The sequence below is a fragment of the Salmo salar genome, chromosome ssa17 (assembly GCF_905237065.1).
Source record: "Salmo salar chromosome ssa17, Ssal_v3.1, whole genome shotgun sequence".
Classification (NCBI taxonomy): Eukaryota; Metazoa; Chordata; class Actinopteri; order Salmoniformes; family Salmonidae; genus Salmo; species Salmo salar.
The window spans coordinates 9121300-9148783 of NC_059458.1; the positions used below are offsets into that span (position 1 = coordinate 9121300).

The 27484-nt window shown below is 44.3% G+C and overlaps 1 protein-coding gene across 2 annotated transcripts in view; it reads left to right on the top strand.

Annotated features, from left to right (window-relative positions):
* Positions 1-27484, top strand: part of LOC106575104 (partitioning defective 3 homolog B) — a 188408-nt gene that overhangs the window by 39019 nt on the left and 121905 nt on the right. Inside the window, exons 1-3 of one of the 2 annotated variants that reach the window (XM_045698766.1) lie at positions 7846-7865; positions 9733-9925; positions 21858-21961. Coding sequence is in view for 1 of the 2 variants with exons in the window: in XM_014151297.2 (XP_014006772.2) it covers positions 9733-9925; positions 21858-21961 (297 nt within the window). In the remaining variant the exon portion in view is untranslated. Of the gene's footprint in view, positions 1-7845; positions 7866-9732; positions 9926-21857; positions 21962-27484 lie in introns of those variants that run through there. The other variant, XM_014151297.2, reaches the window with a different exon arrangement.

Here is a 27484-nt window from a genome sequence, read left to right on the forward strand (position 1 = left end):
TTTAGCCCAGTGGGCCAGTCTAAAAAAATGTGGGCTAAAAATGGGGTCTTGAGGAAAATAATGGACCGGTATGGGGAATGCATGTTAGAAATGCCGGGCCGATTTGTATTCCCGGTCCGTCCTTGAGTCGTGGCATGGAAAAATACCTGTTGAAAACCTAATTGCCAGAACAGCTGACTTGTTCTTTGCTGTTACTGTTAGTAATAAGCAACATTCTGTGGAGCATCAGTCTGATTTAAAATAAATGAATAAATGTTTTACTCAACAAAATGTGTGTCCCAAGTGTTTCCAACACCCACTAGTATTATACTGCTGTGAGCTTGAGAGAACAGACACCCACTCACTACTGCAGAGGTTGATATCACCAAGACACTCAAATTGTTCTCATTGCTTACTTGCAAGGTGAAGTTGGAACAAACATTATATGAAGCTGAGCCTGCTTTTCTCTTTTACTTTCTCTCTTCCTTTCTCCCCATCTTTCCCTTTTCTGCTCTCTCTTCTCTCTCTTCCTTTCTCCCCATCTTTCCCTTTTCTGCTCTCTCTCCTCCCTCCTATTTCTCTCTTCCTTTCTCCCCATCTTTCCCTTTTCTGCTCTCTCTCCTCCCTCATTTCTCTCTCTTCCTTTCTCCCCATCTTTCCCTTTTCTGCTCTCTCTTCTCTCTCTTCCTTTCTCCCCATCTTTCCCTCTTCTGCTCTCTCTCCTCCCTCCTATTTCTCTCTCTCCCTCTCACCGTCTTTTTATAAATCTATCTTTCCCCCTCCTTTTTTCCCTCTTCGCCTTCTCTTTCCTTTTCTGTCTCTGTTATCCTCTCCTCCTCCCCCTCTCCTCCCTCCTCTTCCCCTCTGTTCCTCTCATCCAGTCAGCACACATCAGCAACATAGTTGGCTAGTCCAAGGCTTTGTTAAATGAGGAGTATAGGAGGAGGTGTCTGTTAAGTGCCTATTAAGAGGTGGTTTAGTGTCTATTAAAAAACTAAGCGTGTGCCGGTGGTAATTAATTAATTAAGGAAGTTTCCTTTCCTTAATTAAAGAAGAACAATTAGGAGATGATTAACAGAAGTGGACTTGATTGACAGCAAACAATGAAGTGATGGGGAAATATAAAAACAGAGATGGCGTTTATGAAGAGAGAACAAGTGTGTGTGAATGCAAGAGAGAGGAGCAGATCTCCACAGGTGCATGGTTGTTCCAGCCTGCCAGCTTCCAAGTTGATCACTCCTTCCATTTCTCTCCCTGACGCTCGGGGGGTGAATGTGGAAAAGGAGGGATGAGGAGGGGAGGGGTGGTTGCGGGGAGCAGCTGGCCTTGCATTCGCCACAGGGTAAAAAGAACCCGATTTTATTAGCTTCTCACAAGGACTTTTGGGAGGAGGTGGATGGTGGAACAGAGTAGGGGAGAAAACAGTCAGTGTGACCGTTAGTGATGTGTTTGCGCTGTTGGGGTGATAAAGTCATTTGTAATTTTTTTTTTGTTTGTCTGTGACTTTGTTGTCACGTCCTGAGAAATATATGAAGCCTCAAGCCCCCCCCCCTTCCTCCCTCCCATCATAAATTGACAAAGACACACACATACACACTACCCTCCTGTTCCCCTGGGCACCGTGTGATTTATGAAGAGTTTACCCTCTGAGTGTGCATAACTAATAATAAGGCCTGTCACAACGCACAGCAAGCAAACAGTACCTCAGCTGATTTTGTGTGTGGGTGTGTTTGTGAATTAGAATCATCAGTCAGAAATGGAACGTGTGGGTGGAGTGGGCACACACCAGAGAGAGCACTCCGTCATCACAGTGGTTGATGGAAGAGATCAGGCATGCGAGAGGAAGACAGCTTTTACACCTGGAGAGAATGAGACATCCAGCTTTCTGGGCAGAGTAACCCTTCAAATCAACGTTTATATGTCGCGTACACAGATTAGCTGATGTTAAAGCAGGTGCAGCGAAATGCTTGTGTTTCTAGCTCCAGCAATGCAGTACAATGTCGAACAGTACAATACAAATAATCTCCCCAAAAAGCAAGGAAAAAATAAGAAATAAGACATTGAGAAATATCAGCGTGTGATGTCGGAGTCCAGAATATACGTGTGTGTGTAGACAGTATGGACAATATATACTGTAAATATGTAAAAGCTATGTACAGCAGTAGATGAATAAGATGAGCTACTGTATGTCAAATACAGTATGTACACTGGGTGTGCAGCAAATTAAGGACACCTTCCTAGTATTAGTCTTGTCCTCAGAACAGTCTCAATTCGTCAGGGACATGGACTCTACAAAGTGTCGAAAGCGTTCCACAGGGATGCTGGCCCATGTTGACTCCAATGCTTCCCACAGTTGTCAAGTTGGCTGGATGTCCTTTGGGTGGTGGACCGTTCTTGATACACACGGGAAACTGTTGAGCATTAGAGTTCTTCACACAAACCGGTGCGCCTGGCACCTACTACCATACGCCGTTCAAAGGCACTTACATTTTTTTTGTCCGTCACAAGGCTTAAAAATCCTTCTTTAACATGTCCTCTTCATCTACACTGATTTGAAGTGGATTTAACAAGTGACATCAATAAGGGATCATAGCTGTTTTTCAGTATCTCGGTCCCAGCTTTGATGCACCTGTACGGTCTCTGCCTTCTAGATGGTAGCAGAGTGAATAGACCAGGGCATGACATTTTCTTTTTGGTCCACCAGCCACAGTGGTAGGTAGATTTAAAAATCTACCAGCCACTCCAGATTTTGTACCAGCAAAAATATTTTTGCCCACTAAAATTACAACAAAACAAAAAAACCAGGTGATCCTGCTTTGTAATGTTTCTAAACCAAATGTATTACTAGTAGGAAGTAATGTGGTAAATTGTTTAAGTACATTTTTTTGTGGCCTGAATCTTTTAACCTAAATATCACAGATGAGACAAACATTTTCACCTGGCCTTTTAAGGGTGGGAGGTTACCGTGGTAGCGGGACTCGAGTCAGGTTTGTGTCTGAGATTTGAGTATGAATAGTAGAAGCATTGTCTTCTCTTCCTTAGCAGTTGAAACGTAAACATGGAAAAACAACCTAGCATGTGAATAAAACAATGTAAATAGCCAAGAAACACAAGGACAAAGTCTCACTTCAGTAGACTTTCCTTTCAAGTAAATTAGACAGACTTTTATGCCAGTACGCAGCGCTTCTAAAAACAAATCTTTCCCTCAGCTCTTCACACGTGCACAACCCCCAGCCAGGCAGTGTTGCTGCACGAGGTGAACTAGCCTATATATGATTCTTATTCTTTGACTTTGTACGATTTAATTTACCAGCTATGAAACGAAAAGGCAGAAATACTTTGAAAACACCTTCTGCTGCAATTATTTTACTATAAATGTGATCATATTTGACACTTTGTATTCATAAATGAGATTGAAATGTTCCTGTTGAGCCCTGACCACCTGCCAAAGTGGCTGGTGAATAGGCATCTTACCCGCCAATGCCAAAATCTACCGGCGTTTGGCAGGTGGCGGGTGTTTATTTTAGGCTCTGGAACTGGACTTGGCTCGGGTGGCTGAGGTCCTTGATGATCTTCTTGGCCTTCCTGTGACACTGGGTGGTGTAGATGTCCTGGAGGGCAGGCATTGTGGCCCCAGTGATGTGTTGGGCTGACCGCACCACCCTCTGGAGAGCCCTGCGGTTGCGGGTGGTGCAATTGCCATACAAAGCGGTGATGCGGCCCAACAGAATGCTTTCTGGTGCACCACTCCGCCAGGCTCTCAATTCCTCCCTATTGGCTGTTTTGTCTCTGTTGGTAACCAGGCCTCCCCAAGGCCATGTAGTAGGGGTGTGTCTGTCGTTATTCATGGAGAGTGAGAGTTGGGTTGGCTGATGCTCACAGCCATGTCTGTGTGTTTAGGAGTGTATGTGTGTGCGTTTTGTACTGTGTGTGCATGCATTTCTGCGAGATTGGGGTATGCTGAAACCCAGCTGTGTGTTTCAAGGAGGGCTCCCGAGTAGCGGTATTAGGCACTGCGTTGCTAGTAGGCGTCACGGCAGACCCGGGTTCGATCCCGGGCCGTATCACAACCGGCCATGATCGGGAGTGCCATAGGGCCTTCCGAGTTAGGGGAGGGTTTGGCCGGGGAGCTTTACAAGTAGGCCATCATTGTAAATAAAACTTTATAAAAGTTTTACTTTATTTATTTAACATCTGGATGTATGTTACAGATACACAAGGAAGTAGACATACGATTAGGGGAGTCTAGATGGTAATCGGTCCAATTTCCTACTTGTTTTAACAGCACTGTTTAGACTGAGCATGTGTTTGCACAGACGCATAAAGCATTGCATCATTAGAGTACATTTGGGTATGCATGTACTTTTAGCATTGCACCGCATGAAATGATAACCTGCCTACTGATGTCATGAGTCTTCTTCCATTCATCACACCCTCAGCACCAGAGTCACCTGACACTGGACTACAAATTCCAATTGGGCAATGCTCAAATGCATTCTTTCTTCCTCCCTTCCTTGATGACTTGATTAGTGTAGGGTTAGGAACGATTCTATCATATACAGTAAGTAGCCTTTCACCAATCCAGAAATGTCAGATCAGTGATTGCTTCAAGGAAAGGAGGAAGGAAGGATGCATTTTAAGGGCCCAGCACTTTTCCCTTCGTCCTATTTTTCACTATTTTGACACGTGATTCCGCAGGCATTTCAGTATCTGAAAAACGTCTTCCATCAGGTTTTGACATCTGATTCAACCTATGACTAAGGCTGTGTACCAAATGGCACCCTATTCCGTATGGGTCCTGGTCAAAAGTAGTGTAGTACATAGGAAATATGGTACCATTTGGGAAGCTGACAGAGGTGTAAGGTATTCTACTTCTTTCAGAGGTTTAGAGTAGGCCCTATATTTAAGAGAAGGCCCCCCACGCTTTAAGCTGAACAGTTCCCTGGCAGTTTGTGCGTGGGGGGGTAGAGGGAGACCGAGATGATTGGATAACTGTATTACCATCAGGATGCAGCCCGCGCCTCGCTTCCGCATTACGCATGCTAGGAGTTTCAAAGGAGAGGGGGGGGGAAAATAGGGAGAGAGAGAGAGAGGTAGACTCTTAAGATACATGACAGGCAGACAAAAGCACAGCAGCCCCATAGAGATGTGGCACACACCAACGGAGGGGATGGAGAGAAGAGAAGGAATGGTTGGAGAGAGATTAACTATGTATGTGGGGAGGGGCAGGTGTAGGGTATTGTGGTGCAGTGGTTGCTACTGTGTGTGTGTGTGTGTGTGTGATATGTTTGAAAGACGCTGAGCTGTAGTTGCTGTTGCTTCGAGCTAGGTGGCACTGTTCGTCTGTTCCCATGTAGGGTGTGTGCGCAAGCATGTTTTCCAGCTGCTCCTATATGTGAACCTCGAGACTGAATTTAACAATAGTGGAAACTCCTTCCAGCTAATGATTCACCAATCCAATGGTTTTAAATACATGATGGGAAGTGTGCCTGTCCACACTTGGGGTAAAGGGTGGAGAATCGGGATAGTGAGACCCACTGATTCAGAGAATTGTATATATTTAGGTTGAGATGGCATGGTATGGTTGACACCGCATGTCACCTGTCAGAGTCGGGCGGTATACCGTATACCGGGGTATTTAGAAATGCACACTGGATGGTGTTTACATATACCGTCGATACCGTTCAAACTATTTTGTTAAAGTATTTGAACACATTGTAATATTTGTAGCTACTTTTTAAGTAAATACCTACAGTCAACTTGTCCAATGCGTTAGGAGATAAAGCAGACAGCGTTCTTCATTTTGCCTGTCACATCATTTTTCATGATGAAGCTTACCGTAGTTCCCCAGAACAGCAGCCAGTCAAGTGTTGGTTGTAAAGAGCACAATGGGAGAACGCGGGCGCAGCTGACTCCGCTGCGTTCTGTATCTATCGCTGAGTCTCTCTCTGCTGTGCGTCGCACAGGTGATGAACTTACACTTGTATGCAACTCACTACTAAATGTTTGCTATCAGATATCTTCTAACTGTCTAAGATGTGTTGTGCTCTCCAGCTGGGTTTTCGTTAGTTAGCTAAGTAAGTGGCTGAATTAATATGGAGATGGGGTGTTAGCTTTCTGCTGTGTTTGAGAATGATCTGTACAGCTGCCATTTTGTCCCTGTGCTTCCCACTAGTGTTTTCTCCCTCTCCATTCTTCTCCTCTCTGCTCCGTGGACACATCAAATCAAACTTTATTTGTCACATGTACCGAATACAACAAGTGTGGACCTTAACATGAAATGCTTACTTACAAGCCCTTAACCAACAGTGCAGTTCAAGAAGAGTTAAGAAAATATTTACCAAATAAATAATAAAAAGTAACACAATACAATAACGAGGCTATATACAGGGGGCACCAGTACCGAGTCAGTGTGAGGGGGTACAGGTTAGTCGAGGTAATATGTAAGTGTAGGTAGGGGTGAAGTGACTATGCATAGATAATAAACAGCGAGTAGCAGCAGTGTACAAAACAAAAGGAGTGTGTGTGTCAATGTAAGAGTGTGTGTGTCATTGTAAATAGTCCGGTGGCCATTTGATTAATTGTTCAGCAGTCTTATGGCTTGGGGGTTGACGCTGTTAAGGAGCCTTTTGGTCCTAGACTTGGCACTCCGGTACCGCTTACCGTGCGGTAGCAGAGAGAACAGTCTATGACTTGGGTGGCTGGAGTCTCTGACAATTTTATGGACCTTCCTCTGACACCGCCTATTATATAGCTCCTGGGTGGCAGGAAGCTTGGCCCCAGTGATGTACTGGACCGTACGCACTACCCTCTGTAGTGCCTTGCGGTCAGAGGCCGAGCAGTTGCCATACCAGGTGGTGACACAACCGGTCAGGATGCTCTCGATGGTGCAGCTGTATAACTTTTTGAGGATCTGGGGACCCATGCCACATCTTTTCAGTCTCCTAAGGGGGAAAATGTGTTGTTGTGCACACTTCACAACTGTCTTGGTGTGTTTGGACAATGATAGTTGGTTGGTGACGTGGAAACTCTCGACCCGCTCCACTGCAGCCCCGTCAATGTTAATGTTCTTCCATCAGACAAGCATGCGTCACAATTTTGTCATCTTTCACTTTCGCTTGTAAATGTCCACGTTCTAGCTATAGCTATACTTGTGTAACTTCATGAGCTGGATTTGCCCGTCTTTGCAATTAGTACACTCGTTAGCATTTTAGTTAAAAGCTTCCATGAAAATTTGCACTGACTGCCTGCATGTTTGACTCATCAGCTGAGCTGAGCGATAGGGTTAGATAAACAGTAAGCTTGCACGTGTGTGTACACACACACACACACACACACACACACACACACACACACACACACACACACACACACACACACACGGCTATTGGCTAGACAACCTGTATTGCCCTCTACTACCAATTTACATGCTACTCTAGGCTATCCTCGGTGCTAGTGTCCCGAGGCAAGACTAATTGAGGAGAGCTGTGTGTGTGACACTGAGGATGTGTGTATCAAGGAGTAGAGATGGCTCTCGCTCTCTACAGGTGCTTGTTTTTGAGCTGTTCGTGACACTGTGGGGTTTCTCTGAATCTCTCACCTCATCACATCCACATGAGTCAACTCTCTCATCCTCTCTGAGGGACAAAGTCATCTGATTTAGAAAGCGGTAGAGGAGGAAAAGAGCAGGGAAGAGAGAAGGAGAACGGAAGGGACAGAGGCACCCATCAATCACATAGTGGATATGCTTTTCTCTGCTGGCCCCTCCCTCCCTCCGGCTGATGCTTTGATGCGGCCAATTTCCTCTGGTTTGGGGCGTGGAGGTGTCAGGATATTGAATCATGGCAGAAAGGGAGAGTTGAGAAGCGTGACATTCACACGGTGATGTATGATTTATTTCTACCCACCGTGTTATTGCTTATTGTTTTCTCGCCCCCCCCAGTTATGGGTGCAGATGATTTAGAAAAACACCCCCTCTCTCTCTTTCTCTGTGATTCTCTTCCTCTTTCTCACTCATTTTCTCTCACTCACTCCCTCTCGCTCTGTCTCGCTCTCTCTCTCTTTCTCATGCGTGTGTGTGTGTGTGTGTGTGTGTGTGTGTGTGTGTGTGTGTGTGTGTGGCGCGTACACACACCTCCCTCCTATTCATCTCTGGCTCTCTCTTTCTTCATTCATTTGTGTCCCAGTGTTCTTCCTCTCTGTCTTTCTTCATTCATTTGTGTCCCAGTGTTCTTCCTCTCTGTCTTTCTTGTTTTCTTCTTCCCCCTGTTCTGATTGTCGTTCTCTTTCATTAAGTGGTCATTTCCTGTGCTAGCACTGTTTAATCAGAGCGTCACGCCACAGTGCTAATTTGTCAAGCGACAAATTCACGGCAGCGTATTGGAGGAGCGCTACCCTCTAATCTGCTGTCTGTCTGTCTGTCTGTCATTTTCTCTCTCTTCACCCTCTGTTCTCCATCCCTGTCTCCATCCAGCTCGTGGAGGCAACTGTGTCATTGTGTTTGACAGGTTCTGATTCTCCTGTCATATTTCATTTGACTATTTATTCCGATGCGTACACAACTCAAATCTTACTACTGCTGGACTGTGTTTGTTTGTGTTTGTTTGTTTTAGTGAACACAGTTAACCAATAGCGATTAACACATGGGAACACACACACACACACACAGACAAACAGACACACACTGTGCATATGTATGTTTCTGATTTTGTATGGCTAACTGGGTTTTCTAACTGGGTTTTCTAACTGGGTTTTCTGAACTGGCTTCATGGAATGCATTTTGCTGCCATGATAAGACAAGCTAGTCCTAACTTCAATGTAGTATTATTATTTTTGAACGCACAGATCACATTCGTATGCTGCTCTTGTTGGTATGCACTCACGCACCGGCTTGGGTTGACAGAGAGCGATAGAGCCATTCTGATCCCTATAAATCACATTATGTGGGAGGGGAGTAACAGTAGAGTTTGGCTGGCATTCACACACACATTCTCTCTCTCGCTCTCTCCGCTCGCTCGCCATCCCTCACGCTGTTGATTGATGGTATTTGTGGAGCACCACATACTCCTCCTGGCCTAGAGAATGCACAGCCCTCTCCCTACTGTTTGGTAGATAAGTCTGTTTGTGCGTTTGCGTATGCGTACGTGTGTGAGGAAGCGGGAGACGGTGTCTGTCTGTCAGGCTTATGCTAATGTTAAATGCATTTCCCACCCGTTTGCTTCCCACAGAGATGAATTGCAGCTGTATGTGCAAAGAGCATGAACATGAGCGTTTACTGTTGTGACACCACTACATCCATAAAAGGGTCTAACTAGGCCAGGTTGTCCCTCTGTCTGTTGGTAAGCACTCTGTCTTTGTTAACGGTCTGAACGCTTTCACACATTCTGACACCCGCTCACTCAGGTTTGACTTGCCACCCATTTGAAAATGGGCCATTTGCCTCTGTGTCTGGTTGGTGTACAGTATGTCTCTATTACAGCATGATAATATTGTATTTAAATGAGGAAAATACATGTTTTATTGTCACATACAATGGCTAGGTGCAGTGAAATGTGTTGTTTTACAGGGTCAGCCATAGTAATACCCCTGGAGCAAGTTAGGATTAAGGGCATATCAACAGAGTTTTATTTTTTTTTACCTTGTCGACCTTTCAGTTACTGGCCCAGCACTCGAACCGCTAAGCTACCATACCGCCCTATTGTTTCTACTCCTGTATGATTCCAGTCCTGTTGTGCCTATGTGCTTGTATTTCAGCTGGTGGCAGTGTTCGAAGCACAGGAGCTCCAGAGGGGGGCGACAGTGAGCCCAGCGGGCAGCGGCGGAGGCTCCACGGGCCACTCCAGCCCCAGCCCTTACTCCGATCCTGACCCCTACGAACGCCAGCCCCCCTACTTTCAGCCACCAAGAGGAGGAGAGATAGAGGTCAACGCCTACACCCTCAAGGCCAGTACGTACCACAGTACAGCACCACTAACTGATTTGAAGTTCAGGGCTATGGCATGAACACTAAAATTACACCCATGATTTGGTGTTGGTGTCGGACAGTGTTTGAATTGGGCCAGTACACAACTCAAATGTTCAACTGCTTGAGTACCGGCACCTAAATATAAAGACTAACTGCAGTCAAAATGTGTACTGGCACATACAGTATTTCAGTCCACTTCAACTATTGATATAGGATAGTAACACTGTTGGGTGGTAACATAGTAATTCATTAAAAAATATATATTATATATGCAGGGGCGCAACTTTCACTGGGGATGGGGGGGAACGTCCCCCCCACATTCTGAAATGGCATTTTTGTCCCCTTCCCCCCAGTTTTATCATTGGAATGCGATACAAAACAAAGCAACGGTGAGCTTTAGGACCATGCAGATGCATCCGAGCAGTCTGGTAGTCTGTTTGGAGTGTTTGTCCGACTTCATAACAAAATGTATGTATAAGAATTATGTCCCCCCACTTCTAAAACCAAAGTTGCTCCCCTGGTTTTACGTGTTCCTTGTATTAGTTAGTAGTGTTGCTCAGCCCTAGCCTATTAGTCGGGGAAACACCACGGCCGTGTCCAAAGTTTGTCTTGCCTACTCCTTACTAAAACTACATAATCTGCACTAATCAAACTACATACTATTAAGAGCGTACTGTTTAGTAAAAATGTATGCTGTAAGTAACAAATATCAACATTGTAGGCTCACACACACTGAGAATGTCATCTTTTTCTAAATTGTTTAGTAGATTCTCTTCCTCCATAGCATGCAGTGGATTCGTACTAAATGAATGAATGAGTGTAACGTTCTGGCATTTATAGCATACTCAATTTCACATATTATACATTGCACATACCCATAGTTGCATCCTAAATAGTAGGCCGCTGGGGTATCTGGACACTACCCACATGTCATGTTTTGTCATATGTTGTTTCACTGGCTGTGTGACAAATATGAGCATCCGACAGCGAAGTATGGCTGTTGAGCCAGAGGCTCTCCCTGTATATCCCAGCTTGGGGCCCTCCTAGACAGCTGAGCCCTTTTTGGAGGCTCTCCAGGGTTAAACAAACACTACGTTTCCCAGGGCTCTCCATGCTCCCCGGGTGGGTTTCACTTTAGCTGACTGCCAAGGCCAGGCTGAATGCAGGCACACGCGCACACACACACACTCATTAGATGGGAAAAACATTGGGGCTCTCTCTGTGTGTGTGTGTGTGTGTGGGAGAATGTGAACGAGTATGAGTGTGTATGAGATGGCGCGACAATGTACGTTTGTGAGTATACGTGTGCAGTTATAGGTGAGTGGTTGCATGACTACGCATACTTGCTTGCATGTTCATTTAACAACCTCACATAATTTGAAACTGCTATGTAAAGAGAAGCTCAGCTTTTAATTCACTGCCTGTGAAAGAGGATTTAAGTGCGGCTCTGGCATTCTTTGGGATAAGTCATGTCCTTTAATGTAAACATCTAGGCCAAGGTGTACCGTTACAGAAAAAACGTAACCTCTCACACTTTTCCCTACTCCACGTTTCCCTGCCTCCCCTACTTCTCTCTTCTCCTTTCCCTATCCCCCCCTTTCTCCTCATATTCTATGCTTTCCTTCGTCCCCTTTTCTCTCTTCCTACTCCCACTTTTTTTCAGTCTCTCCTCCTCTCCCACCATCCTTTAGATGTTCCATGACCCAGAGCAGAGTGCCAGCCCCTCTGACCCCCTCGTCCGTCTTCTTTCTGCCACCCCCTACCACACCATTCACTACCTGCAAGTCACTGACCCAGCCCCCCCATCCCTCTCACCGCGTCCCCCCTAACCCCTGCTGTTCTGGGGCACAGCTCCTCGCTAACTCCTCCAGCACTCTGAGATGGAGCTCGGCCACTAACTGGATTAGCACTGTAGCCTGTTAGCATGCCCAGGGTCCAGCTGAGCATGAACACTTTTTTCAATGCCTCTCTTTTTAACCCTTTTTTTAAAACCTTTTAGGACCCCTTCCTGCCACCCCTCAACCCCTTACTAACCAAGTTAGGACGTGACCCTGTGGAGCTCCCCCACATAGACTGAGACTAATTCAATAAGGCTGCTTTTGTCATCTCCACCTACTAACAAAAGCCTGGGTGGAGAATTCACTTAAACAGGCTCAGCCTAAACCCGATCATCCAGCCACTGCTATGACTGTCTGGCAGGGACCACTCTGTATGTGTGCACAGGGACCTTTTTTTGTTTTCTTTATCACTTAAGTTAAGCAGATTGGCTGTTAGCTGCATATCGTATCACATGCAGCTGGTGGCCGGCGTTGTGGGGAGAGAGAGAGGGGCAGAACACACAGAAATCTGGACTGAAGTCAGTAGTTCTACCAGTAGCCATTCTACTAGCTATGTGCAATATAAGTATGTCCCACTCGTTATATATTCATGTGTTAGGCTACTTCGCCTACACAGTGTTACACTCAACAAAAATATAAATTCAACATGCAATATACCATAACCCCACCGCCACCATGTGGCATTCTGTTCACAACGTTGACATCAGCGAACCGCTCGCCCACACAACGCCATACACGCTGTTTGCCATCTGCCAGGTACAGTTGAAACCGGCATTCATCCGTGAAGAGAACACTTCTCGAGTGTGCCAGTGGCCATCGAAGGTGAGCATTTGCCCACTGAAGACGATTACGATGCTGAACTGCAGTCAGGTCAAGACCCTGGCGAGGGTCACGAGCACGCAGACGAGCTTCCCTTTGTGCAGAAATCCTTCGTTTGTGCAAACCCACAGTTTCATCAGTTGTCCGGGTGGCTGGTCTCAGACAGTCCCGCAGGTGAAGAAGCCGAATGTGGAGGCCCTGGGCTGGCGTGGTTACACATGGTCTGCGGTTGTGAGGCCGGTTGGACGTACTGGGAAATTCTCTAAAACGACGTCGGAGGTGGCTTACGATGGTGAAATTAATATAAAATTCTCTGGCAACCGCTCTGGTGGACATTCCTGCAGTCAGCATGCTAATTAAAATAAAATCAGATTGTATTTGTCACATGCGCCGAATACCACAGGTTTGGACCTTACCGTGAAATGCTTACTTTCAAGCCCTTAACCAACAATGCAGTTAAATAAATAGAGTTAATAAAATATTTACTAAATAATTGAGCAAGAGGTTGTTGTCCTGGCACCACACTGCCGAGTCTCTCACCTCCTCCCTATAGGCTGCCTCATCGTTGTCGGTGATCACTGTTGTGTCCTCAGCAAACTTAATGATGGAGTCGTGCTTGGCCACGCAGTCGTGGGTGAACAGGAAACACAGGAGGGGAATAAGCACGCACCCCTGAGGGGCCCCAGTGTTGAGGATAAGCGTGGCAGATGTGTTGTTACCTACCCTTACCACCTGGGGGCGGCCCGTCAGGAAGTCCAGGATCCAATTAGTGATGAGCTTCGTGGGCACTATGGTGTTGAACGCTGAGCTGTAGTCAATGAACAGCATTCTCACATAGGTGTTCCTTTTGTCCAGGTGGGAAAGGGCCGTGTGGAGTGCAATAGAATGCATCATCTGTGGATCTGTTGGGGCGGTGTGCAAATTGGAATGGGTCTAGGGTTTCTGGCATGATGGTGTTGTGAGACATGACCAGCCGTCATGGCTACCGGGGCGGTAATCATTTAGGCAGGTTACCTTCGCTTCCTTGGACACAGGGACTATGGTGGTCTGTTTGAAACATTTAGGTATTACAGACTCGGCCAGGGAGAGGTTGAAAATGTCAGTGAGGACTCTTGCCAGTATGGCAACGCATGCTTTCAGTACATGTTCTGGTAATCCGTCTGGCCCCGCGGCTTTGTGAATGTTGCCCTGTTTAAAGGTCTTGTTCACATTGGCTACGGAGAGCGTGATCACACAGTCGTCCGGAACAGCTGGTGCTCTAATGCATGCTTCAGTGTTGCTTGCCTCGAAGTGAGCATTAAAGGCATTTCGTTCGTCCTTATAGGCTCGTGTCACTGTGCAGCTCGCAACTGTAGTCCGTAATAGTTTAAGTCCTGCCACATCCGATGAGTGTCAGAGCCGGTGTAGTAGGATTCAATCTTAGTCCTGTATTGATGCTTTTCCTGTTTGATGGTGTTCTTATAAGCGTCTGGCTTAGTGTCTCGCACCTTGAAAGCGGCAGCTCTAGCCTTTAGCTCGGTGCAGATGTTGCTTGTAATCCATAGCTTCTTTTTTGGGAAATGTACGTACGGTTAACCTCTCTAGGGTCGGCGGGACGAAATCGTCCCACCTACGTAACAGCCAGTGGAATCCTGTGGCGCATTATTCAAATACCTTAGAAATGCTATTACTTCAATTTCTCAAACATATGACTATTTTACAGCATTTTAAAGACAAGACTCTCGTTAATCTAACCACACTGTCCGATTTCAAAAAGGCTTTACAACGAAAGCAAAACATTCAATTATGTCAGCAGAGTACCCAGCCAGAAATAATCAGACACCCATTTTTCAAGCTAGCATATAATGTCACATAAATCCAAACCACAGCTAAATGCAGCACTAACCTTTGATCTTCTTCAGATGACACACCTAGGACATTATGTTATACAATACATGCATGTTTTGTTCAATCAAGTTCATATTTATATCAAAAAACAGCTTTTTACATTCGCATGTGACGTTCAGAACTAGCATACCCCCCGCAAACTTCCGGTGAATTTACAAAAAAATGTACTAAATTACTCACGATAAACGTTCACAAAAAGCATAACAATTATTTTAAGAATTATAGATACAGAACTCCTCTATGCACTTGATATGTCCGATTTTAAAATAGCTTTTCGGTGAAAGCACATTTTGCAATATTCTCAGTAGATAGCCCGGCATCACAGGGCTAGCTATTTAGACACCCAGCAAGTTTAGCACTCACCAAAGTCAGATTTACTATAAGAAAAATGTTATTACCTTTGGTGTTCTTCGTCAGAATGCACTCCCAGGACTTCTACTTCAATAACAAATGTTGTTTTGGTTCAAAATAATCCATAGTTATATCCAAATAGCGGCGTTTTGTTCGTGCGTTCAAGACACTATCCGAATGGTAAAGAAGGGTGACGAGCACGACGCATTTCGTGACAAAAAAATTCTAAATATTGCATTACCGTACTTCGAAGCATGTCAACCGCTGTTTAAAATAAATTTTTATGCAATTTTTCTCTTAAAAAAGCGATAATATTCCGACCGGGAATCTGCGTTTAGGTAAAAAGACGAAAGAAAATAAAACATGGGGTCGACTCGTGCACGCGCCTAAGGCCATTGTCCTCTGATCGGCCACTTGCCAAAAGCGCTAATGTGTTTCAGCCTGGGGCTGGAATTACATCATTCAGCTTTTTCCCTCCTTCTGAGAGCCTATGGGAGCCGTAGGAAGTGTCACGTTACAGCAAAGATCCTCAGTCTTCAATAAACAGTGTCAAGAAGCTCAAGGAATGGTCAGCGAGGGCACTTCCTGTACAGAATCTTCTCAGGTTTTTGCCTGCCATATGAGTTCTGTTATACTCACAGACACCATTCAAACAGTTTTAGAAACTTTAGGGTGTTTTCTATCCAAAGCCAATAATTATATGCATATTCTAGTTTCTGGGCAGTAGTAATAACCAGATTAAATCGGGTACGTTTTTTATCCGGCCGTGTAAATACTGCCCCCTACCCCCAACAGGTTAATGTTGTGACAACGACATCGTCGATGCACTTATTGATGAAGCCAGTGACTGAGGTGGTATACTCCTCAATGCCATTCGATGAATCCCGGAACATATTCCAGTCTGTGCTAGCAAAACAGTCCGGTAGCTTAGCATCCGCGTCATCTGACCACTTCCGTATTGAGTGAGTCACTGGTACTTCCTGCTTAAATTTTTGCTTGTAAGCAGGAATCAGGAGGATAGAATTATGGTTGTATTTGCCAAATGGAGGGTGGGGGAGAGCTTTATATTTCTCTCTGTGTTTGGAGTAAAGGTGGTCTGGAGTTTTTTCTCCTCTGGTTGCACATGTGACATGCTGGTAGAATAAGGTAAAACGGTTTTAAGTTTGCCTGCATTAAAGGCCCCGGCCGCTTCTGGGTGAGCATTTTCTTGTTTGCTTACGGCCTTGTGCAGGTCGTTGAGTGCGGTCTTAGTGCCGGCATCGGTTTGTGGTGGTAAATAGACGGCTACGAATTATATAGATGAGAGCTCTCTTGGTAGATATTGTGATCTACAGCTAATCATGAGGTATTCTACCTCAGGTGAGCAATACCTTCAGACTTCTTTAATATTAGACATTACGCACCAGCAGTTGACAAATACACACACACCCCCGCCCCTCGTCTTACCAGACGTAGCTGTTATGTCTTCCCGAAACACGGAGAAGCCAGCCAGCCCTATATTATCCGTGTCGTCGTTCAGCCAAGTCTCGGTGAAACATAAGATATTACATTTTACAATGTCCCGTTGGTAGGATAGTCTTGATTGTAGATTGTCCAGTTTGTTTTCCAATGATTGCACGTTGGCCAGTAATATCGAGGGTATTCTTCCTCCCTTTTCTCTGTCTTTTCTTCACGCTGATGACGGGTTTGGGCCTTGTCTTGACAAAGCAATATGTATTTTACGTCTTATTCGGAAAAATCATCCAGTTCGAGGTGAGTAATCGCTGTTCTGATGTCCAGAAGTTTTTTTCGGTCATAAGAGTCGGTAGCAGCAACATTATGTACAAAATGAGTTTCAAACAACGCAAAAAAACGAATAAAATAGCACAGTTGATTAGGAGCCCGTAGAACGACAGCCCACCCTTCCGGCGTCACGCTCCCTCAAAACATGAGACATCTGTGGCATTGTGTTGTGTGACAAAATTGCACGTTTTAGAGTGGCCTTCTATTGTCCCCAGTTCAAGGTGCCCCTGTGTAATGATCATGCTGTTTAATCAGCTTCTTGACATGCCACACCTGTCAGGTGGATGGATTATCTTGGCAATGGAGAAATGCTCACTAACAGGGATGTAAACAAATTTGTGCCCAGAATGTGAGAGAAATAAGCTTTTCGTGCTTAGGAAACATTTCTGGGATCTTTCATTTCAGCTCATGAAACATGGGATCAACACTTTACATGTTGCATTTATGTTTTTGTTCAGTGTCCATGGTCTTGTTTTATGATCGGTCATGATGTCCTACTTATGCGCCATAACCAGGGCACAGAGTTTTTTTCTGGTCATAGTTTTTTCCTGTGGTGAGTACATTTTTCACTTCAGTTTACTCCTCAATTCATGTACCTTGTTTGGAAAGCGAGATAGCGGCAGACAGCAGTAGTTCCTTCGCTAGGCTCTGTGGTGAGGAAATACTTCTGGCCCCAGTCATAACACTGGGTGTTGTTTAGTGGTACAATTTGACGTGTGTGTGGATGTGCTATAGCACTGTCGAGCAGGTAGAGGACAGGGTTGGAACCTGGTTGTTTTAACAGTGTGATTGAGCCCCACCAGAGTCCCAGTTGGATGATTAGACCTGCATCGATCGCTGTACTGCACTGAGCACACACTGGTGTCAGCACACTCCCGTCGACACACACACGTACTCCTGTCGGCGAGAGGGGAAGACAGTCCTTATCACTGCGTCCCATGAGCACCCTGGGCAGGAGGGTTCTATTGATCTGACGAGACAAGATCACTCTGGGCGCATACACAGACATGCCACACACAGACACGCGCACACTCACACACAGGACTGCATGCAGCCAAATGGGAATGGTTATTTCATTTGTGGCTATCCCTTTGTTTAGCCATTTTGAAGAGTGAGTTTTTTTTTCGAGATTATTTTTCTATTACAGATTACAAACTGAATTAGCAGTCCATTAGGATACATACTCCTCAATGGATTATCATTAAACTAAACATTGTGACAAAGACAGAGAAGACTGAACAATCTACTGCCCTCTCTTCTGGGCCATGATCTCCCATGAACGTCTGCTCTAGGGTCAGAGGTCGAAGATGTTTATCTGTATGGGGCGGGACCTCTGAAAATTCTACTTAAAAGTGTGTGTTAGGATTTGCTTCTTAAAGTGGGAGCATTGAAGAGAGACATTTAACTGATCTGTAGTTAAACTCTGATCACCAAGGTAGAGGTTTTCCTGGTCAAGTCAGGTGAAGGAGAACTCGGCCCAAATTATGTGTACTCAGCCTCTTCACATACCCAAAGCATTGGTACTTTTCATGACTGAGCTGGTATTTGGTAAGGCTGGGAATTGCCAGGGACCTCTCGATATGATATTATCATGATACGATACTGTGCCTTCAGAAAGAATTCATACCCCTTAACTTATTTCACATTTTGTTGTGTTATAGCCTGAATTCAGAATGGATTAAACATTTTTTTTTTTTTTTTACTCACCCGTCTACACATTATACCCCATAATGGCTACGTGAAAACATGCTTTTTGCCAATTTATTGAAAATGAAATACAGAAATAACTCCGTTACATACGTATTCACACCCCTGAGTCAATACTTTGTAGAAGCACCTTTGGTGGCGATCTCAGCTGTTTGTCTTTATGGATAACTCTTAAGAGCTTTGCCTGGATTGTACAATATTTACCCATTATTCTTTTTAAAATTCATCAAACTCTGTCAAGTTGATTGTTGATCTTTGCAAGACAGCCATTTTCATGTCTTTCCATAGATTTTCAAGCCAATATAACTCAAAACTGTAACTAGGCCACTCATGAACATTCAATGTCGTCTTGGTAAGCAACTCCAGTTTTGGCCTTGTGTATTAGGTTAATGTCCTGCTGAAATTAGAATTAATCTCCCAGTATCTGTTGGAAGATGTATTCCATTTATTTTTATCCCCCCAAAAACCTCTAGTCCTTGCCGATGAAAAGCATACCCATAACATGATGCAGCCACCACATGCTTGAAAATATGAAGAGTGGTACTCGGTGATGTGTTGTGTTGGATTTGCCACAAACAACCATTTTTCCAGTATTACTTAAGTGACTTGTTACAAACAGGATGCATGGTTTGGAATATTTGTATTCTGAACAGGCTTCCTTCTTTTCACTCTGTCATTGAAGTTACTCCATAATATTAACCTAAATGTTGTTGATCCATCCTCCGTTATCTCCTCTCACAACCATTTAACTCTAACTGTTTTAAAATCACCATTGGCCTCATTGTGCCGGTCTTTATATGTACCACAGAAGAACCAAGAAATGAAGAGCGACACCATGGCTGTCTTTTTGGGATTTTATGTAGATCTGCAATGGTATTATGAAAAGTTGGTGCATTGAATACTGATGTATTCCTAAACTATCTGACAAGTTGTTCTTTCTGTTTTCACGGACCCACACAATCACATTTATAGATAAAGCAATAATGTTTAGAATAAAATAATGAGCAAACTTCAATACAAAGACTGTATAATAGTAATTTTTAGACAATATAACCATACCTGCAATTGTATTATGAAAAGCCAGGACAGGAATACATCATTCTTCAATGCACGATCTGACAAGTTGTTTTATAGAGGAGCATGAAGAAAAGTAAAACACATATCCTGTCTCACATCTTCATGTATTTGTGTGCTTAATTTAACATTATGGACTTCTACACAAGAGTAATCAGCGACACATACATTTCTCTTTGTGTTTTCACGGACTGAGGAGAACGGGAGCTACGGGTAGTACCAGGGTGTTAGTAGGTGATGTAAGCACCCAGATGAAATAAAATAATTGTTTATAAAATAAAAATCGAATATGTTAATATCATCCAGCTATTATAGCTAGCACCTTAACATCAACAGGCAGTACTAGTAGTGCAACAAATGAAAATATAATTCAAAAGTAAGACTCCTAGCGATCTGATTCCCCCTTCAGTCTGAACTTGGAACATTCTTGTTCGCGAGCTTGGGCCTCTGAACCTTAACCTGGATGTTCTGTTCTGTGTTGTGTACTTTTCTAAGGCACTGCATCTCCGTGCTAGAGGTGTCACTACAGACCCTGGTTCGATTCCAGGCTGTATTGCAACCGGCCGTGATTGGGAGTCCAATAGGGCGGCACACAATTGGCCCAGTGTTGTCCGGGTTAGCGCTTGGCCAGGGTCGGCTGTCATTATAAATAAGAATTTGTTCTTAACTGACTTGCCTGGTTAAATTAAATAATAATAAAAAATATCCAGCTGTGTGTATCTGTGCTCTTACGTATGTGTATGTGTGAACGTAAAGTGTTCATGCATATGTGTTTTAGATTGTGTTTAAATCATATTGAGATGTCATGCGGGTAGGTCCACCAGTAAGAGAGACTGGGCCAATATTGGTTGTACAGCTGTCCATTAAGGTTTTACTAGGCTACTGCTTCTATATACAGAACCCTTTTTAAATCTACCCTATGTGTACAAATGGGAAAGATCTGGGTTTGGGGTGTACCAAGAGTTGTTGCCTGGTCTCTGCGCCTAGATGTCATGAGCCACTTTTAGACATTCTAAAGTATAATAATAAAAAGAATAATAATAATAATGTTTAGTTAATTTAAGCATCAGTCAGAGAACCTAGAGTAATTGAGAGCGATAAAGACAGACACATGCACAGAGTAACAGACAGGCTGTGACAGTGAGACAAATGGGACACAGATCCAAGTGACATAGAGAGGATTAAACACAGAGCTTTACCACAGACAGACAATACATCATCCCATAACAGCAGCAGTGTTGGGTTAAACATTGGGGACACTATTCTAAGGTGTCTGTTTCTATGTACATCCTTGGAAAAACGGGCTTCCAGATGGTAGGCCTATTATAGGAGCATGGCACTGTAGGGGTTTGGAAAGTGGTCGTTGAGGGGGATGTATTTCTGGATTCCTTTACTTTGTGTGTGTGTGTGTGTTTACTCTAGTAGAGAGCACCTCCTGGTAGGTCTGGTCTGAGGTTGTCTGCCCTCAGTCAGACAGCCAGTATGGTTGAGGGTGACTTGCTTGGCTGACGTGGTCAGCAGCCTGGGTGGGTCACCACTAGAGCAAGGAGCAGTTGTCCTGGTCAGACATCCTCTGCAGAGGAATCAACCGTTAGGCCTTACGTACCGCCGCTACCATCGGGACGGAGTTTCCATCATGGTCCAAACGTCGAAGCAAGGTCTAAGGAGCTAAGGGGGACTGGCCGAAACAGTGTCGTAACACTTCTCCTATGAACTTTTTTCTAACCAACTCTCTTTAGGTTACAGTCGTATAAAAAGCTCAGCTGCCCCTACAGCTCTTAGATGTGGTTTTACATGATATGTCCCGAATGGCACCCTAGTCCCTATGTAGGGCACTACTTATGACCAGGGCTCACCCTGTTAGGGAATATGGTGCCATTTGGGAGTTTACCTGTACAGGCCTATTTGAGCTCTGATGCCGCTTTTAAAAATGGAGTGAAAACGTTTTCCTCCCCTGTAGTTCAGTGTACCTCTCTGGTACCCCAAGCCGTTTCATGTGGTGTAATTGTCTTGATTGCGTAAGGGGGAGTGGGCTAGGTTGCAAGGCATGGGTGGGGCAGCAGCAGCTGGTCAGATGGACTTTCCATTTAAGGAGGGGTGGGGGGCGCAAAGTGTCTCCCCGCTCACTCGCTCTTTCTCTCCCTCCCTCCTGCCCTCTGTCCCTCCGATACTTATTTCATCCTCTCGTCAAAAAGCTACTAAGGCACCACGAATGCTCCTGTAAGACTCTTTTAAAAACTCATGTTACGATTTCAAACCGTCATCAGGTATCTTGACGATTTGAAATCTTGGGCAGATTTACAGGGGATTTGTGTTGGAGCTTCAATTGGAAAACAGTGCCTAACTTAATACCAGGCGTAGATCAGTTTACACAAACACAATCAGTGTATTACTGCATGAGGCTCACATTTGCATTGATGGAAAACATTCACCTCCTCTCTGTCTGTCTTTTCCAGACACCCCTCTACTGGTGAGGAGCAGCAGTGACTCTGCCCTGGCCCCGCCACTGGAAATTGTGACACCTCCCCCTGATGACCTCAATGCCAGACCAGCTGAAACGGTGAGAAAGATTTTGTCTTAAAGTACAAACTGTGCTCAGCTGAGTAAAATACAGCAAGCCTAGAAAATGTAAAACAAAAAAAGTCCATGAGTCTGTTTGTGTCCAGAGATGTGGTTGGAGTCTAGATCCCTCACATTCAAATCTGTACCTCAAAGACAGTCCCACTGCTTTAAAAAAAATGATTCCCCGCTAATCAGGTTGGGGACTGATTTTAGACCTGGGAAACCAGGTGGGTGCAATTAATTCAGGTACAACCGAAACCAGCAGTAATTTGGACCTCCTGCAGGGCCTAAAATGTCATTTCCGAATTAATTTCTACCGTTTTGTTTAATATCTAGTAATGCACAAGGAAATCTGACTCCTACCGTTATAGCTATCCCACCTCGCGCAGCAATACTGCCTGTGACTGAAGTGCTGAACGTTGTTTTTAGAAGCAATGCGCACAGGCATAAAAATTGGTCTAATTTACTCTAAAGTCTACTAAAGTGAGACTTTGTCCTCGCGTTTCTTGGCAATTTACTTTGTTTTGTTCACATGGTTGTTTTTCAATGTTTGATTTTGTTTCCACTGTCAGCCTCTACTAGTGAGATTCTCACAGGCACAAGTGATGACTTGAGTGGCCCTCTTACCAAGGTAACCTTAAGGGGCAGCTGAACATTTTTCCCTCTGTGATATTTTGGTTACAAGAATATTACATTAAATTGAGCAATATACCATCTGTTTTTTGTGTTATTTTTTTGGTGTAATTATACCGAAAACAATATTTTGTCTGGTAAAACAATTGTGAGTGGCTGGTAGATTTCTTTATCTTCCTGCCACAGTGGATTTGAACACCCCTGGTCTAGAGGTTAATTTATGTATTCTCTCTGTTTGAGACTTGACTATGTTTCCACCACCCGACAACTTGACAACTTACTTACTTGTCACCCTGACAAATCACTATGTTGCCCTGTCCCTGTGTTGGAGGACATGCAGTTGTACTCTTACCCCTATACCTCTATCTTTACCTCACACCTGTCCCCTCTTCAGAAAGCAGACTCCTACAGTCACTCCTTATAAGAGGCTCTGCCAAGCGTGTATACACACGCACACACACACAATGATCCCTCAGCCTCCCAAACAGTCCGTGACAGGGGCATGGAAGTATGATCTGTCTGGCTTGACACGTCTGTGTCTCTCCATTGTCTTTACCCGTAACCCTCTCTTCCCCTGTTTGGGAACGCTCCCTGTATCACCTATTGTATTCCTATCCTCTCTTCCTAGTCTGCAGGCTATTGCTACCTGTAACTCCTCCATGCCCCCCCCTTCTCCCTCCCTCCTTTTTGTCTCTCCTTCTCTAGCACACCCTCTCCCTCCTCCTTGCGCCCTCTAGCTCATTCTGCCCATCCTTTTCTCCCTCCCTCCTTTCCTCCGAGCAGCCCTGTGGTCTCAGTCATTTCCTCTCCCTGAGGTTGTTTTTAATCCTCAAGGCTAGCAGCACCTGCGGCCCTCTGTGAGACCTCACCGCCAAGCCCCCCTCCCAACCACAGAGTTATTTTTGTCCTGGGTCTCACAGCACACTCATAAAATATGTCTCTGTGCGATCGTGGCTTGTGTGATTTTATTTATTTCTGCCCATTTTCCTCTGAGACAGTGCTTCCCAATGTTCTTGTTTTCACATTTAACATTGGTGTAAATGAAGGTACGTGTGTAACTGGCCTCTGTCCTGTAAACCTATATGTTGCGTACCAATAGCAATAACAGCATTGGACTAGTGGAGGCATGGGCTTTCTTATACCAGTCATTTCCTTTCAAATCAGCGAAGGGATGTGAACAGGAGAACACTTTGGGATGAAGAAGAGATAATTGGGACACAATCATGGATAGAGAGAGAGAAAAAGGGATGCCGCCCCTTCTCAAAATCAAATCACATTTGTCTGTCCTTCTGCCTGTCCTTCTGCTGGCTCCTGCATGATGGGATGGGGCTTTTGCATATTTGAGTCACTCTCTCGTTCTGATGGATGGGAGAGAGGGACTGCCCCCCCCCGAATACAGACCCAGAGGCAGGAGTTTGAAAGGGTTCAGCGTTTGAAGAACTCTCTCCTTTTGAAAATAGGGAACCATTAAGGAAGCCCTCCACTCTCTTTTCTTTTCAGGGGTGGTTTTGGAGAGACAGGTTGAGTGGGGCCAGAGTGTTTTGGCCCATGTGTGCAGGGTTGGGTAGGGTACTTTCTAAATGTAATCAGTTACAGTTACTAGTTACCCATCCAAAAATGTAATCAGTACTGTAACTTCTGGATTACCCAATCTCAGAAACGGGATCTGACTATTTTCAGTTACTTGTAGATTACTTTTCCCCTTAGGAGGCATACGAAGAAGACAAAAATGAATATTACCAATCGAACAACATCTATTGCAAGGTAAATCAATGTTAGTTAGAAAACTGGCCATAAATTAATGTTGCATCTTACGTTATGGGTTGGTTATGTAGGCTTCTTCTAACCCATCACTTTTAACTACAGATAATAATATGATTAGACTATATCTTTACATTAAAAACCAAAGTCTATCAGAATTGCAGTCATTACAATTCATTTAATACCCCTTGAGCTTCAATAACCCCAAAACGAAGGACTTACAGTGCCTTGAGAAAGTATTCACAGCCCTTGACTTTTTCCACATGCTTTGTTACAGCCTGAATTTAAAATGGATTAAATTGAGATTTTGTGTCACTGGTCTACACACAATATATCATCATGTAAACGTGGAATTATGTTTTAGAAATCTTTACTAATTAATACAAATAAGTATCCAACCCCTTTGTTATGGCAAGCCTGAATAAATGCAGAAGTACATATTTGCTCAACAAGTCACATAGTGAGTTGCATGGACTCACTATGTGCAATAATAGTGTTTAACATGATTTTTGATTTGACTACCCTATCTCTGTACCCCACACACAGAATTATCTGTAAGGTCCCTCTGTCGAGCAGTGAATTTCAAACACAGATTCAACCACAAAGACCAGGGAGGTTTTCCAATGCCTCACAAAGAAGGGCACCTAGCTATTGGTAGATGGGTAAAATAAAGTAGACATTCAATATCCCTTTGAACATGGTGAAGTTATTAATTATGCTTTGGATGGTGTATCAATACACCAAAGGATACAGGTGACCTTCCTAACTCAGTTGACGGAGAGGAAGGAAACCACTCAGGGATTTCACCGTTACGCATGCCAATGGTGACTTTAAAACAGAGTTTAATGGCTGTGATAGGAGTTACTCCACAATACTAACCTAAATGATAGAGTGAAAAGATGGAAGCCTGTACAAAATACAAATATTCCAAAACATGCATCCTGTTTGCAATATGGCACTAAAGTAAAATGTGGCAAATAAATGAATGGCTGCATCATGTTATGAGTATGCTTGTCGTCAGCAAGGACGTTTCTTTTACCAAAAAAAATCTAGGGAATCGAGCTAAGCACAGGCACAATCCTAGAGGAAAACCTGGTTCAGTCTACTTTCCAACAGACACTGGGAGACAAAATCACCTTTCAGAAGGACAACCTAAAACACATGGCCAAATGTACCCTTAAGTTGCTTACCAATCATATATTAAATGTTCCTAAGCGGCCCAGTTACAGTTTTGACTTAAATTGGCATGGAATTCTTTGGCAAGGCTTAAATGGTTGTCTAGCAATGATCAACAACCAACTTGATAGTTTAGAAGGGAGGAACTCCCTCATACATGTATTCCATCAGCTGGGATCCGCACCATGCATCTGTTGCAAAAGCACATTTTTCACTGGCTGTCCACTGGTCGTAAAAACAATGATTGATAAGCAGCTTAAACTTTTAAATTCAACCATTATTAGGTTAAAATACAGATACACATTTGTGAACAGCCATCCACAGCAATCACAATCTGTGAAGCGCAAATAGCTAATAGAGGGCAGCAGTGTGATTCACACCAATGTGGTACAGTATGTGGATATCAATAAAAGTGATATCCGTATCGCCCATAGGCTACACCACGGCTGTCGTCCTTACCAGTTTGAATAGCTTGTATCTGGTGGCAACCCTACCTCCCTTACTGTCACGCCCCTAAACCAGATTGAGGCTACAGTCCAAATGGCACCATATTTCCTATGGTGCACTACTTTTGACCAGAGCCCTATGGGGGACCTTGACAAAAGTAGTGCGCTATATAGGGAATAGGGTGCCATTTGGGACGGACTCTTTTTTTCCCCCCCCAAGGATCGATGCACTACCATCTCATCCATACTCCTCTACTGCATCCTTTCCTTCCCTCCTTTTGATCCAGCTCTCCTTCCTTCCCTCCCACACGTTTTCTCCTTCACTCTCTTTCCTTGGGAAGATCTCTATTGCATACTCCTCGCGTCATCTCTCCTCATCTCCTTCTCAAAACTCATTGGATGCGAAAGCCAGAGGACCCTCCCATCTGACCTTTTCCTCCAATGGGTTTTGAGAAGGAGGTGAGAACACGAGAAGTATGCAATTGAGTTTCTCCCCTTCTCTTCCCCTCCCTCCCTCCTCTCTTTCTGAAGAGGGGATGGTGAAAGTAAGATTGTGTAATTAAGGTCAGTGCAGCGATAAACATCCCAGTTCGGCCCGTAATACAGTAGATGTTTCTGCTACGGTGATGTTCTGGGACGACGCACAGAGTGCGGTATCAAAGTGTGCGGAGTGTGCGATTTTTATGAATTGTTCAGCAGTCTAATGGCTTGGGGGTAGAAGCTGTTGAGGAGCCTTTTGGTCCTAGACTTGATGCTCCGGCACAGCTTGCCGTGCGGTAGCGGAGAAAACAGTCTATAACTTGGTTGACTGGAGTCTCTGACAATTTTCTGGGCTTTCCTCTGACACCGCCTAGTATATAGGTCCTGGATGGAAGGAAGCTTGGCCCCAGTGATGTACTGGGCCGTTCGCACTTCCCTCTGTAGCGCCTTACGGTTAGATGGCGAGCAGTTGCCATACCAGGTGGTGATGCAACCGGTCAGGATGCTCTCGATGGTGCAGCTGTAGAACCCTCCCAAGTTATTACGAAGGTCGAAAGCACCTTTGGCAGCCATTTCAGCTGGGAATCATTTGGAAAAAGATTCTACAAACATATATCCATTGTTTTTGTCAAAATTGCTCAAGTTTATTCAATTTGGTTGGGAATCATTAATGGACAGCAATATTCAAACCTTGTCTCTGATTTTTAAGCAGATTTAAGTCAGGACTGGGACTAGACCACTCAGGAACACTCAGCACCTCTTGGAAGGTCATTCTGGTGTGTCTTTTGCATATAAAAATGTGTATAATTGTAAATATTGTTTTGAACTTTTTATCTGGTCTTTGATCCTTTCGTATTTATTTTGATCTTAACAAACTCCCCAGTCCCTGCCGGTGACAATTATACACATAACATGATGCCGCCACCACAATACTTGAAACCACAAAGGGATCAACAACATTGCATTAATTCCATTTTACTGGCCTGTATGACAAAGTTAAAAAAAAAAGTAAAAAAATCCACTCC